Below are 14,972 nucleotides of genomic sequence, written 5' to 3' on the forward strand. Positions count from 1 at the left end.
GATTTCTTAATCAAGACAAGTTCTGTCCCACAAACAGATGCACCTTCCTGTCATTTCAGATGTGACATTAGGAAGCATTTCTTTACCAAGACGGTGGTCAAACACTGGAACAGGGTTTCTAGAGAGGTGGTCAATGCCCTGAGCCTGTCAGTGCTTAGGAGGCATTTGGACAATGACCTTAATAACTGTTGGACTGCTCTGAAGTGCTCAGGCAGCTGGACTAGATGATCATTGTAGGTCCTTTTTAACTGAAAATACTCTATTCTATTCTGTTTCGCCCTCTTTTATTCTAATTATAGAATCATAGAGTAGTTAGGGTTGGAAAAGACCTTAAGATCATCTAATTACAATCCCCCTGCCATGGGCAGGGATACCTCACACTAGACCAAGCCACCCAAGGCTCTGTCCAACCTGGTCGTGAACACTGCCACAGATTCTATTCTAATTCTATGCCAATTCTAAACCTATTCTATTCCACTCCATCCTATCCTATCCTATCCTATCCTATCCTATCCTATCCTATCCTATCCTATCCTATCCATTTGTCCTCTCCATACCATTCCTTTTGCAGGCACAGCAGTGTCCTTTGTATCTGCTCCACTGCACCGAGCCAATGCGAGTTCTGAGCTGCAAGTTGTTTCCTCCCTTGCCCTATTACAGGAGCCTCCATCAAAGCACATCCAATCTCCCCCTTCACGTTAAGCTGTTTCCCTTGGGGATGAACAGCAGATTCTCTGCTGGGACTAATCAGTGCAACTTTAATGACTGCCAAGATGCTTGTGCTGCAATACAGCCGCAGCGGTGTGTGTGCTACAGCCCTTCCTATCACTGCCCTCACACTGGCTCCCCATGTGCTGGCATGTGTAAATTACACCTTAGGCATCAAAAATCCCTTCCCTCCAGGTAACTTTGCAGCTGAAGGATGATTTTTCCCAGCCAGGACCCAGATCCTGCAGTCACATTAAATACATTGAGCTCCCTCTGCATTGCCATATGTGCAGGAGCTCCGGAGACTCTTCATGAAGCTGACTTGATTTTAGGTGTTTGCATCGCAGTGCTCCGCCTTGCTCATCACTACCAGTAACTAAACAGTCCCTTGGCATGTGCTGTTAAACATCAGCAAACTCTCCATGCGTGGGATATGTGGACTGGAAAGGGCCTTCCTGATCACAACAAACTTCCAAGAGCAGCAATACAACTACTGGAGTTTTCACTTGAGCCCATACAGAAGATCAAGGGAAAAAACACCCCAACTGACAGTCCAAAGACCTGCAAACAGCCCTTTGATGCACTTGTGCCCTAAGGATGAAATCAGATAAATAATCACCTTCATATTGATAATCCCCAGGCCAAATCCTGTGGAGCGCCCTTGAAGCTGTCGGGAGCCTTGCTGAGGCTTGAAGGATGCTCAGTATTCCTTAAGAGTTGATGTATGAGTTCAAACCACCATTAAATAAATAATAACCACAGCTAAAATAAGAGCAGCATTCTCCTGGCTCCTCACCTCCTCCGGGCTCTTGTTCTCCTAACACAGGACATAGTGAGCTTTTATTCCGAGCCACCAGCACATCCATAAGAGAAGACAGGAGATCTGAGCCGTGGCTCAGCTCTGCTCCTCCTTGGTGATAGGGGATAAATCACTCCTTCTCTTTCTCCTTCCCCACCTGCAATTGACAGCAGTGAGGGTTTTGAGCCCATAACTCATCAATGCAATTATGACCCTTTCCAATTTGGTTTTAGCTAGCAGTAGGGTGAATATATCAGCAAAAGCTGAGGGAAACTGAAGTACTTCCCACCCACTTTGCTGCCTGCACCAGAGAGAAACACTGGGATGAAACCTGCAGGATTCACCTCAGGAAGATTTAGACTTTTGCTGGGTCAGGCTTAAGGCCACCAAGCCAAGAACCAGGCTCTGATAGAGGGTGAATTTGTTCTATGGGTCTCCATCAGAGGCATGCAGCAACCCCCCTGCCTGCCTTACCATCCCATCAACATTAAACCACCCTGAGAGGCAGTTCTGACCTAAAGCAGAAAGCAGCTCTGGAAGATTAATACACATGTTCCAAAGGCTCATTATTGTAATCGAATCAAAGTGTTTGCAAAGCCCTGGAAAGGGCCTTGACAACTCTGAAAATCACTATATGCCATATAATGGGGCTTTCTGACTTTGCTGTGTCAGTTATTTTTCTTCCTGCAGCTCCAAACTGAGGGTTAAAGTGGATCCCAATAAATCTAATGGTCAGGGCAAAAAGGATGTGTCCTCCTCAGGAGGAGAGCTTTGCCCTTTGCCTTCCAGGAGAGCTCAGCACTGTGGATCTCCCTATGGGTCTCCCTTCCCCTACTCTCCCCATTCAGTCAGTAGGTTGGTTGCAAGACATTGATTGTCCCTGCAGTGGGAGAAACTGCTGTGCTCTACATAGAGACAGCTATAGAGTGGGCTGGATGCTGTGTGCATTTGTTAAGCTGCTTTACCACGCAGCTGAGAGGCCACCGTTAGCTCAGGCAGTGGGATGCACAGGCTGGTGTCTCGTGCCGTCACGCGCTCAGCCTTGCAGTGATTGCCCTGAGCATCCCTCGTCCTGTTCTGCATTGTGAAGACTCTAATTCACGTTGTGGTACTTGCTGCTGCTCACACAACCCAGGCATGATGGGCAGAAGAGGATGCGACATGAGCTCATCCTATGCGGATGACCAGTTTGATCCTATCGCTCATGTTTTGATCATCAGTTCTCAGTGATAAATATTAATGCTTATTTTTTCCTATTTACTATCACTTAATGCAGCTCCGAGCTCCAAGATTTCATGACATTTAGGAGAGCTGTCTGATGCTGTTAGCACAGCAGGCTCAGGGAAAACTGAGGCACAAAGCTTACACTGATTTACCCAGACACATAGAAAGTTCATCATTAGATGAAGGCTGTAGCCTGGGCACTGTGTCCTCCTTTCACTGCTGTGTTTGAGCAGAACACTTCATCTCCCAATGCAGTGCATGAGCAGTCAGGTGAAATAAAAGCATGCCCTTTTCTCCTCTTCAAAAATAGGGCCAAACTTCCCCCATCCTTATTCACAGCATGCCAGTTCTCTGCAATTCTCCACCACATCCATCAGTCCTACCCACCCATGAGCAATGCCACAGGTTCATAAACCTGTCTCTGCACCTTGACCATTTCCCATCACGAAAACGAGAGCTCTGCAAGGTATCTGGGACTGGAAGAGGCAATATTCCCTATTCTCCCACACCCCAGTTAGGTTCCTCACTGTGGGGCAACCCATTGCCTCGGCTATGGAATAAGTGCTGGTGGCTTTTTGTGACTGATTCACACAGCAGACAAGAGACACACCAAGAATACCAACTCAAGAGGGTTTTCTTCAGCCCAGTCAATAAAGAACAAACTCTTACATGGATACCAAGCCCCTCAAATTTAAGCAGCCTAAAATTATGATCATGGTGGGTGTTTCTGGCTTGCATGCAAATGTAGTTCATGGATTCACTTCAAAATGAGACATTTTAAGATGTTGCTGAACTTCTTTTTAAGTTTAAGAAGATCTGAAATTGCTTCAGTCTTGCAAAAAAGGGAAGTTGGAAAAGGAAGACTGATTTGGATACTTTTCCTTGTCTTCTTAACGCACACATAGGATGTAACCTGATGATTATCTACCTAGCATCTACCTCTGCTTTGGATTTTGTGGTTATAACACACCTCCTTCCTCACACTTCTGCAGCCCCCAGCTTCCAGCAAAGCCAAATGCTCCCGAGGATACAGGTTTGATATAATCAGGATCTGCAGGTTTAGAGGCAGAACCACCTGGGTATTCCTGCTCTGTTTGCAAACGGGCTTTCTTGTTCTCATAAATGGAGAATAAAATCAATCCAGCAGAAAAAACCATGGAGAAACAGTGACTACTCTAAGTTTTACACACAGAGGGTGCTGAGCATCCTGGTGAGTGCATGTGTTTCCCCCATGCACCTGAGCTTGCCTTGAGGTTGCTTCAGAGATACGCCCTATCCACTATCGAGTTGTTGGAGTTAGAGCACACCAAGGACAGGCTTCAAGCTTCCTTAGCCTCCTTTTTTCCCCTACACTAAAAGGCCTGGAGCTGTGAATTAGAGCTCTCCACCAGCACATACAGAGGCCTGTGGTCTGTTATTACATTCTCAGCACATATGAGGTACAACGCAGCCAAGCACCAAGTGAAATGCAGCAGAAATGCACCAAAGGGGTGGACATGAAGTCCCTTCATGCAACCTAAGAATTCAAGATGCATGTCCACCACATGCCCCTGAAAGCCATCAGCAGCCTGGGGCCAATGGCTACTGAAGGGCATGTGGCTGCTAAACTTGTCCCTTCCTATCTGCAAAGGGAATGTGAGTAAAGAGCATCTCGGCTTCAGAGCAAATAGCTGTAAATAAAGAGAGCAGGCAGGATGCAGGCAAAGCATGCAGCCCCAGGATGGCATGCACAGAATGCAGTGCAGAGGTTTGTGGGTGCACATCCCCCTGCGCACACACATATACACACACATACATTCTATAGCTCCTGCATGCATTTAGACATGCATTGTGCACATGACTTATTACATGGATAAAGGATGGTTTAGGTTAACAGCTTTATTCCGGTACTGGTGTACTCTGTACACATGCACATTTGTGCTGTCCACACACAAACACCTGCATACAAATGCTTGCACTTGCAGATGCCTTCATACCTCATGTGTGACACACACCAACAACACCCCTGATTGCACACAGAAACACACTAGTGTGTGTTTGTACTCGCATGCAGGCACCAGCACTCGTTCCCACACATTCACCCTTTTGCATCCTTGCGCTTATGCCTTTATATGAATACATAGCACACACATGCATGGACACACAAACCACCCTGAATCCCATGGTTCTCTGATTCACAGTACACACTCAGCACTGAATTGAGGCTGGGAATCACACCACTGAGCCAAATACCCATTTCCATCCTCCAGGTCTGGCTTCTGCCAGTCCTATAAAGGGAATTAATTTATTCCACCCGTATTCCTGACCCCTTTACCAGGGAAGCAAGTGAAAAGCTGGAGCATTTGATTCAAAGCCTCTGAATCCTCTCTCCTCTTCCCCTTTCCCTTCTGTCAAAAGCCATTAAACCATGCTCTGTTGGCAGGCAGCAGAAGCCCTGTATCGTGTTGCTCAGCTTCTCCTGCATCCTGTGCTGTGAAAGGGGCTGGAGAAGAAGCCAGCTCCTGCTTTGCCAATCCCACAGGCAGTGCTGACTGCTGGGCAGCAGCTCAGTAAAGGCCAGAGTGTGACTCCTCTCCTAAATGGGGATGGGCATAGCCCTGTAGTCTGCTGGGACCTTGTGCCAGCTCCTTTGTGCTAACAGGGAACTGGACCACCTCTTTCCTGCAATACCTTAAGCCCAAATGACAAGGTATTCCCAGGAGAAGATGGCCACAGGGTAAGGCAGATGCCTGGGAAAATAGTGCTCTGGAATAGTTCTGCCTGATAATTCCAGCATCCCTATAGCCCAGGTCAAGCAGGGAAGCTAAATCCTAAGGCTCTGGAGGTGTGACTGTGTTTCATTGCATGAGACCTGTTTTGTCTGCTCTCACCCAAGGCTGAAATGGGGCTCCTGGGACCGTAATTCATCTGCCAATGGTTGCACACTGCAAGTGCAGCCAGACAGGCTGAATTAGGGGGTACTTTTAACTGGGTTTAGCACAGGGGAACTAATGGGAATATTCAGATCAACTTCCCTGCATGCCCCTGTGTAGACAGGCTTTGCAAGCACAGTGTTGCCTTCTTTTACAGGTATCCCCTCAATACCACTGCAGCTAGGTATATATATATGTGGGAAATATGTGTGTGTGTGTATATATATATATGTATGTGGGAAAGGCAGATTTGGAGCTGGAGCTAAAACTGAAGATGTTGGTTAAAAGCAGTGGAGCTGGAATGGGGATACTGGCCAACCCCAGCATGGACACCCTGCATGGAATCACATGAAGGGCATGTCATTGGCAACGCTGATCCCCCAAAGCCATCTGGGTTGTTGCAGTAGAAAATAGAAAATATATAGTGTGTCATACACGGGTCCAAAGGGGAGAAAAGTGCACTGATTTCTCATGAGGCTGTAGCAGGCTTTCCTTACTGTCTCTATCTGGGGGACTCATCTGTCTCTGTCAGCAGAGACAAGCTGTTACTTGTGTGCTTGATCTACAGTTCTAACAGGGCCATTAATGCAGTAGGTGATGGACAGCAGAGGAGGGAAGCAGTTTCTTGACTTCAGAAAGCTTTCCTTTAGAAGACAGGCACTGGGAGATGGATCAACTTGTGATGAGCAAAAAGTGCCCATGGGATGCTATAGATACAAGCCCTTCTCTGTGACACTTTTCTGGACCTATTGTACCTTCCTTCCAAAGGAAAGCAGTGAGCTACCACCAAGACTGGGATTGTAGCCCCAGAAAGCACAGAAAACTTCCTTTCTCTTTACCCAGTGTATTAGGTGCTTTCCACAAGTAAGGTGAAGCCCATGGAGCCTACATAGTGTCCCGTTCCTCACACTGCCTTGCACCATGCATCAGTGCATGACTTGCTTGTAATGGAACATGGACATGGAATCAGGAATTTAGACAGTTTGGAGATCAGACACTGCACATTCCACCCTGGAAACAGGAACTGGAGCCAAAGCAGCTGCACTCCTGGGATGATTGGACCATAAACACCCCAAAGAGCATAGACAATTGTATTGACATCTCTTCCCAGGATGTTTTGGGGGCTCCTCTGAGTCGTTCCAGACGAAACAAGCTGCAGAGCTCTCCCTGTTGATAGCAATTCCTTATGAGCACCTCCAGTTCTGCCAGCCCTTGGTCCACGCAGCCCTATCAACCATCCCCTTGAAGAACCAATACACACCCTGCAGCTCAAGCGGTTACTGTCAGACAAGCAGGACTGTCCTCAGCATCTAGGAGCTCTGGTTTAGGACCCTGTACAGGGACAGATGGATGGTCTACTTTGGCAGCACCATAAAACACTGCTCCATGAAGTTATAAACCCTTGCAGGAGATTTCTGCCTGACCTCAGCTGGGCATCAGGTCCAGCCTGGAGCCAGGAGGACGTGATTTAGCCTTGTCCCACTAGCTCAGGCACTGTTCATCTTCTCCATGCCTAACCTTGCTGTGCATGGGTCACCTTCCTGAACAGTGAGATCTATATTTCCCAAGTTAGAGAGGTTAAAGGCTTTAATTACTGGGACAAATGATCTTTCCCAAGGGAAAGTGAGATGCTCTTGAATCAAATCCACAGACTCCCAAGACACTTTCTCTTCCAAGAGCAAAAAGCTTTTATGCAAATATGTGGAAAGCCTCCTTAAGATCAGTTATTATAATGTCCAGCTATAACCATGATCCTCTTGGAGATGGAGAAGCAGAGAATAGATGGTGGCTGGAGCATGGAGATCCTTTAAGAGCAAGCATTCCCTGTGCGATGACGGGTCCCCTGGCTGGGACCTGCTGGATGCCACCCTCTGCATGTATAGGATTGGATTTCATACCTGTATTGGTGTTCACCATGAACCAAAACACAAGACACAGCTGGCTGGCTCAGTCCCTGATGTCAGCAAAGCAGGGAAGGTTGGAGAGGACAACTGGCATTCACCTGTGACTGTGGGTCTATCAGGCAGCCTAAGCTCATGTTTTCTCTCTAGGTACTCAGTGGCTTCTGACTGTTCCTTTCTATCTCACTACAGTCCTCAGCATTTGATTTGATCCCGCTCTCAAAGTACACCAAACCCCAGCTTTGGAGGTCTGAGCACACAGATTCATCATCCCCATGGGGCAGCAGTACTACTCTGTAACACTTACTAGCCCCTGCATCTTCCACTGCAGCCACGAAGCAATGATGCCACCACTATCAACAAACTTTGGCAACTGTCCCTTTGTTCCCATTGCCATGTTGCATTCTTGTTGTGGACCAGAGCAAGGCAGGTAAGCAACACAAACCTGGTGATGCGCGAGAACATAAGCACGTAAGATAGAGAGGGACTTTTTACAAGGGCATGTGGGGATACGGCAAGGGGGGATGGCTTTAAACTGGTGGAGGGGAGACTGAGATGAGCTCTTAGGCAGAAGCTCTTCCCTGTGAGGGTGCTGAGGCGCTGGCACAGGGTGCCCAGAGAAGCTGTGGCTGCCCCATCCCTGGCAGTGTTCAAGGCCAGGTTGGACGCAGGGGCTTGGAGCACCCTGCTCTAGTGGAAGGTGTCCCTGCCCATTGCAGGGGTTGGAACTGGGTAAGCTTTAAGCTCCCTTCCCTTGTATGCTTCTATGACTGAATCTATCTGCTTCTTCCTTCCTGTACCAGCATTAGAAAGAGGGAGTAGGAGGCCAGGTCCTGCCTGGCTTTTAACTTCAGCAGAGCTAAGCAGCTGATAAATACACCGGATGAATACCCTTGGAGGAGAGCCAGAGAAACCCAAATCATTCTCCCATTTCAACTTTCAATTTACCCAGCCAGCGCTATGCTCATTAATCACACTTGCAGCACCCAACACAACAGAAATTAGTCCCTGATCTTCTCCCCTCTTCTATCATGACATGAGGAGTTGGGGGCAAGAGGAAGAGAAAAGAGATAGAAAGGAGCCACTCACGAATCTAAGTCACTGAGAGGGGCTGGGATTAATAAATCAAAACTCCATTGTTAATATTACAAGCTTAAATATCTATCTAAATGCAAATGAATGAACACTCAGGGGTTCTTCCTCCTTTTTAAGTGCTCTGTTCAGAAGCACTTTCTTGGAGGAAGCACATGGGCACATGGTAATTGTCTGCTCTAATTGCAATTTTACAGTTCAACCTTTCAAAGCCTATGGAATTTAAGTGGCTTTTAAAGGGCTGGGCACATTTTGGATGGGATTGAAAGCTCAGGTGGCTGCAAGAACAGGCTGGGGCTCTCATGTTGGGATTGCTTTGAGTTTCCTGCCTTTGAACCTGTTAGGTCGCATCAGCTGCAAGGGGTTAAATCCAGAGGCTGGTTCACTGGAATCAGGAGGAGTTTGGATCTGCAGCTTCATATGATGGCTATGAACATAGGGAAGGACTCTCTGGCCTGCCAGCCTTGGAGCAGAAGCATGGAAAGCCTGAGAAAGAGCAAGCTTAGGAGACAGCATTGTCTTCCTAACAAGCAACGCCATGGTAGCTTGGCTTGGGTTGTACAGAAAATGTGTCAGGGTGAATAACAGGTAGGAAAATGGGGCTGTAAAGGTCATTAAGTTGGCTAAAGCTGGGAAATGGGGTTTCCTGAGATTCATGCATTTGCACAATCATCTTATGAGACTGATCAGTGGGAAAACCTCTAACTCAGTGAGAGGGGTGGCAGGAAGGAGATGATGGAAGCAAAAAGGGGAGCCACAGAAGTGTGGCTGAAACCCAGGGTTCCCTGGCTCAGAATCACTAGTCATGACCTCTACCACACACCAGGCAACAGGTCCAGGGTACAAACAGGGGAAGTTCAGGTTCTATATAAGGAAGAAGTGTGAGGGTGGTGAGGCTGTGGCATAGGGTGCCCATACAAGTGGTAAATGTTCCATCCCTGGCAGTGTTCAAGGCCAGGTTGGACAGAGCCTTGGGTGACATGGTCTAATGTGAGGTGTCCCTGCCCATGGCAAGGGGTTGGAACTGGATGATCTTAAGGTCCTTTCCAGCCCAAACCATTCTATGGTTCTATGATTTTGTGAAAACCGTGATGAAAAACCCTTGACAGCTACAGTGTTATTCAAGCTCAAGGTGACCGTTCAAGCCTGGAGAAGAGGGTTTGCATAGTTTGCCTTTTATTAGGCTTTCAGGTTTTCCCAGGAGGTGATATTAGTAACAAATAAGCTTTAAGATGTTGCACAAACACCTTGGCAGCTCCCATTGCCAGAACAGAATCAGTTCTAGCTTTGGAACATCCCCTAGTAAAATCTGCTGACATCAGCATTCTGGATGGTTCAACTGCTTGAGATTGTAAGTGTTGATTGAATGCACTTGCAGGCGTGCACGCACACACCCATCAACACACAGAGAAAGCAGAGTCTTAACAGCAACATGTGCACAACCAATTCGCTGAAATTTGGAAACTGTCCTTGAGAACTGAATCACAGGATCAGTGCCAAGAAATTGCCCTCTCAACTCTTAGTGTTGAGCCCATCCTTCCATGCCACGATAATGCAAGGATTAAAGACAACACATTCTTAATACCCTGCACTCCCACAGAGACAACAGGAAGCTGAACAAGCTGCCAAACCTTGGAAGTAAAAATGCAGAGAAGCCAGACCTTCCAGGGCAAAGCAGATGTGGCTACATTGAACTGGGCACTGTTTTGCCTCCAGATCAGCAATAGCATTCAAGCCTCCCAAGCCACGTTCAGCATTGGGCAACCCTTCATCTTTCTCATACCAGGCACATCTCAGTGCCAGCTCTGGCAGATATGTACTCAGCCTAAATGCCCTCACTCTCCCTTCAGATCCAACCATGTGCAAACTGGGTTTTGCTCTTTTCTTGCTTAGATAACAGCTAATTAAAAACAGCTCTGTGCATGGCAGGGAAACCCCTCCATCCTTCTGGACATAACCCTCTCTCTAGCATGTAGAAAGCCAAAACCAATGAGATGATGTGCAGAGCAGAAGAGGTGTTGGTTCCAACTTCTGCCTTGACTTGCCAAAAATGCATTTGTAGACAAGTGTTTTAATTGTATTCCAACATGAAGAGACAACAGATTTAGCAGAGAAGGCCAGGTCCTATCCATGCCACCTCCTGAGCCTGCCCATCTCTACACAAACCTCTATGCTGGGCTTGCCTACAGGCTCAGTGTGCTCTCTGGCATATAGGTAATGCAATAGAACCCTATTTAAGGGTGTATCTACATGCTGCCCTATAGGGCCACCATAGCCTCCTGCATCCCAACCATCTTCTCGCGCTGGAGCAATATTCACTACAACAGGCACAGGGACTGATTCTGCTACAAGACGGGTGTGATTTCACAAGCAGAATTCCCTCTCAGTTCTTCAGCTTTGCTTTGGATCCACTCATACATAGGAAATTAATGACAGACCAACAAGAACAGTAAGCTGACTGTAAATATGTTGCCTGCCTCTTTGTTTATATGCTACTTAATGGAGCATAAAAGAATAGATTCATTTTTCAGATGCTGCAGATAATAATAATAAATAATAATAATGAATGCAGAAGTATGTGCCAAAAGCATGAAATCCCAAGGAGAGAAACTGACTGTAAGCAGAGAAGAAGCCAGGTCGGTCCTCCAACTGAGATACAAAAGTCAATGAAGTAAAACCACCATTAAATCAAACACTTCGTATCCTTGTCAAGCTCATTCAGGATTTAAGACCACACTTTCAGTGTGTACTTTTCTAAGGTGCACATCTCTGACAGCTACATCCCACATGGGATTTATGATCCTAACTGCTTGTGGTAACTTGGGATTTCTTTTTCCCTTGCTGACCATAACCACATCACCCAAAACCTCCTGAACAGCACCAGTCATTGCAGAAATCCTGTCAGAAATCATTGTACTATATCACATAGATATATCATACACTCATCAGTACAACACATACTTCATCACTGCAGGCCATATTTGCAACAGCAGGCTCTGATTTTGCATTACTCTCCTTATGGTGCACAATTTGGGGTGAGCACTAAAGAGAGAGCCAAGCTCTGCTATGTTGAGCTCAATTTAGGGCAATCCGTGGATGACTCCACAGACCTGGCTCTCATTTCATGTATTCCTCATGTGGGGAAATCCAAAATTAGAAGAGTCAAAATAAGAGGCCCCTTTTGCAAAATGTAGGCTGGGGTCCAAAGCATCAAAGACAAATGCAAACACTCCTCCCGGTGAGCAGAAGCACACATGAGCATCTCTGTTAGGGCACTGAGAGACGTTTTGCTGGTGCAGGCATAGGATGCTCCCAGCATACAGGGTCCTTCATGAACTGTTCTGACAACATCTTTAAATATAAGACCCAGCTCAACTTGCACTAAAATACACAATCAGAAGGGATGCATTCCTTACCAAGGTAAAGGATTTTGCCAGCCCTGAAGGTGGACGCAAGCAAAAACCACGAGTAGAGACAGCAAGGGCTGAGACAGACTGCCACATCACTGCTAAAATTGTGGTGTTTTCACCCAAAAAGCCAAAGTAAGAGTAAAGAGAAACCCACAGAACTCACCCATCATTTTCATCCCACAGGATGCAGGTCTGGTTGGTGGTTCCCTGCCAGGAGACAAGAAAGGGAAAATGAAACAAATCAGTGGGGAACTGCTGTTGATGTTTGGGGAGACTACAGTTAAATATGGAGGTCCTGTAGAACAGCTTCCACTACTCTAAGCATGGTGCGTCTGCGATATACCAAATGGGCAATCACAGATCTCAGTCCTTGGAATAGTTTCTTTCATCCCTGGCTTGAAAGGCAAGACTGAAACAGTCCTCAGTTTGTTCTGCATCAACAGAACACGCAGAAGGATTTGTCTGTATCTTTCCTGATTTAATTTACTGACTTTCTTCCTTTTTTCTCCTCTCCCACAGAATCCTTTTGCTGCTCCCTTCTGGAAAGTGGGTCAAATACAGCATGTGTTTTTGTGGGACATGGTGCTCAGAAGAGCCATATCCCTTCAGGAAGTGGTCAGGTGTCTTTAAAGCCCCCTAGAAGAGGTTTACCACTGACTCCAGCTGTGGCTGCCCTAGACCACCCTGGAAAGTCATTCAAGGAAAGTGCAAAGCAAAGACACAGCGGGTCTAATGTTCATGTTGCAGAGCCTCAGGAGGGCATCTGAAATCCACAGGAACAGGCCTTGGGGTACGTAAATGTCCATCACATACAGTATCTATGATATATCTGTTTAGGGTTGAGCAGGGCAGCCTAGAGGGGATCTTCCACTGCCTTTCAAAGCACTGATCACAACAATAACATACAAGTCTCCAGTTGTAGCTGAAGACTGCAAAGAACATCGCAAGTACTAATAGAAACAACCTTTCCCTTCCTAAGGAAGGGACATAGCTCATGTTTTAATTAGCACACAGGTATTCTCCCTTGATTATGCCCGCAATGAAGTGGTGTGAGTTTGGAACAAGCACTCCCATGTTCCCTGTGCAAGAATTGCTGTCACCCTCCTCTTGCATTGGCAATGCCTGAGCAAGGAGCACAGAGTAAGGAAGGTTTTCAAGGCTGACCCATACAATGCATCCTTGGCAGTGAGCAACAAGAGGACCAACCAACACCAGCCTAATCTCAGAGCAAAGCCAAGTGCCTCATCAGGCTGTGTTAAGGGAGACTGAAGGGTCTTATATTGGCAAAAAGGTCTTAGGAGCCCATCAAAACCTCCTCCTTCCTTGCACCAACACATTCTTGCTATGTGGAAGCAAAGACATCTATGGGATGGTGCAGGTTCCCAGGAAACACTTACGTTGTAGAGGTGGGAGAATTCAATCTCCAAGGGGGTGAGGAGAGACCGGGGAAATGGTTTCACAGTCACGGAGATGACTTTGGAGTTCAGAACAGTGCCGTTTCTAAGAGGAAGAGAGGAAAGAAATGCTTTAAAGGAGACTGAATTACTTCTGCAGAGCAGTGAATCCCAATGCATTTGTCACTGGTGGTACAAATTTTAGTGTAGACAGTGCAAGAGTTGGCCCCATTACTTTAAAATACCATCAAAGACACTTGCTGCTGATGGACGCCATCCTCTGCCCATTGAGCTCCCCTCATAGCCACCCTACATCTATTACTCCAGTAATCAGATCATTCTATGAACCACAAAGCCACTGGACTTATAGATTGCATCTATCCCAGGAATAAAATGGTCCTGGACCCATTTTCAGTCCCTGACATGAGGAATCAGAACTCATGTGTTTTCAAAAGACCCCTCTGTTTTCCCTTTTAAAGGCTGCACTGCAGTAAATGCCAGGCAGGACATGGTACCTCTAACAGCATATCCATGGGGCAGCATTGTCTCCACTCTCTGAGGATTAAAAGCAAGTGGAAAGAGGCCAGACCTTTCCTGTTGATGTCTAAATGTCTGTGCTCAGACAAATACTCCAATAAATCTGGCAGCCCTGGGAGATCTGGCTGTCGGGAGAAGCAATAAGGGAGGAGATACTTCCCATACTGAGGCCAAAGCCTTTATAGGCACTTCTCTGGCCACGGAACATCTAAATACATAAGGGTTCCTGGTGTTTCTGCAGCAGGAAAAGACTTGGGTGTTTAAATAAGTGAAAGGTCCCCACAAAAAGCACTGAAAATGCTGCCCTTCTAAGATAACCATGAAGGAGTCAGCTGTAGAGTGGTACCCAGCATCAGGCAGCTCCCAGCCCTTTTGGCATCTATGAATGAAGGAAACCTTTCCTTATCCGAATCTTCACCGAATCTAAAGGCATTGGCAAAATTTTCAGCTTTCTTTCAGGGTCTTATCTTCCTTTTATAGAAGAATTAGGTGGAAAAGATTTGCACTTGCTTAACAGCAATAGTAGGTGCTTAGAAGCCATTATTCCACAAGCACCAGAGGGAACAATAACATTTTTAGCAGGGTGAAGAAAAAAACCAAAACACATTTTCCTTAGAAAACAGCACACAAAAAAAAAAAAGAAAAAAGAAGAAAGAAGCAATAAAGCACAAATATCAGTCTACAAAGTAAAGGGGGAAGTGAGTGGGAGTAAATATCAGCTCTAGGCTTTGAAATGTAGGCAGCTGCAGATAGGCTAAAAATGGGAGCTGCTGAAAAGTAAACACCAGTGCATGTCTTCATTAGTATCTGTTGTCTCTAAGGGACAGTTTGTGGTTCAGTGCTGTTGAATATTTGCACGAGCAGCCTAGATGACAAAGAAACAACCTTTTGAAGCCTGTGGACCAGGTGAAAATTGATGGGATAAACAAAAGCAGCAGCAGCATTTGATCTTTCAGCATGGTGAGTCATTAGTACACAGAATGGTTTGGGTTGGA

The 14,972-nt window shown here is 46.4% G+C and overlaps 1 protein-coding gene across 2 annotated transcripts in view; it reads right to left on the reverse strand.

Moving 5' to 3' along the window:
• ADGRB1 (adhesion G protein-coupled receptor B1) overlaps positions 1 to 14,972 on the reverse strand; it is a 285,153-nt gene that overhangs the window by 107,698 nt on the left and 162,483 nt on the right. For both annotated transcript variants that reach the window (XM_061447600.1, XM_061447599.1), the window contains exons 16-17: positions 13,444 to 13,546; positions 12,210 to 12,253 (exon numbers count right to left, since the gene is read on the reverse strand). In XM_061447600.1, coding sequence (XP_061303584.1) covers positions 12,210 to 12,253; positions 13,444 to 13,546 — 147 coding nt within the window. The remainder of the gene's footprint in view (positions 1 to 12,209; positions 12,254 to 13,443; positions 13,547 to 14,972) is intronic.

The sequence above is a fragment of the Pezoporus flaviventris genome, unplaced genomic scaffold (assembly GCF_033815535.1).
Source record: "Pezoporus flaviventris isolate CSIRO_AGI_PZ_B2104156 unplaced genomic scaffold, CSIRO_AGI_Pfla_v1 ptg000007l, whole genome shotgun sequence".
NCBI classification, from domain to species: Eukaryota; Metazoa; Chordata; class Aves; order Psittaciformes; family Psittacidae; genus Pezoporus; species Pezoporus flaviventris.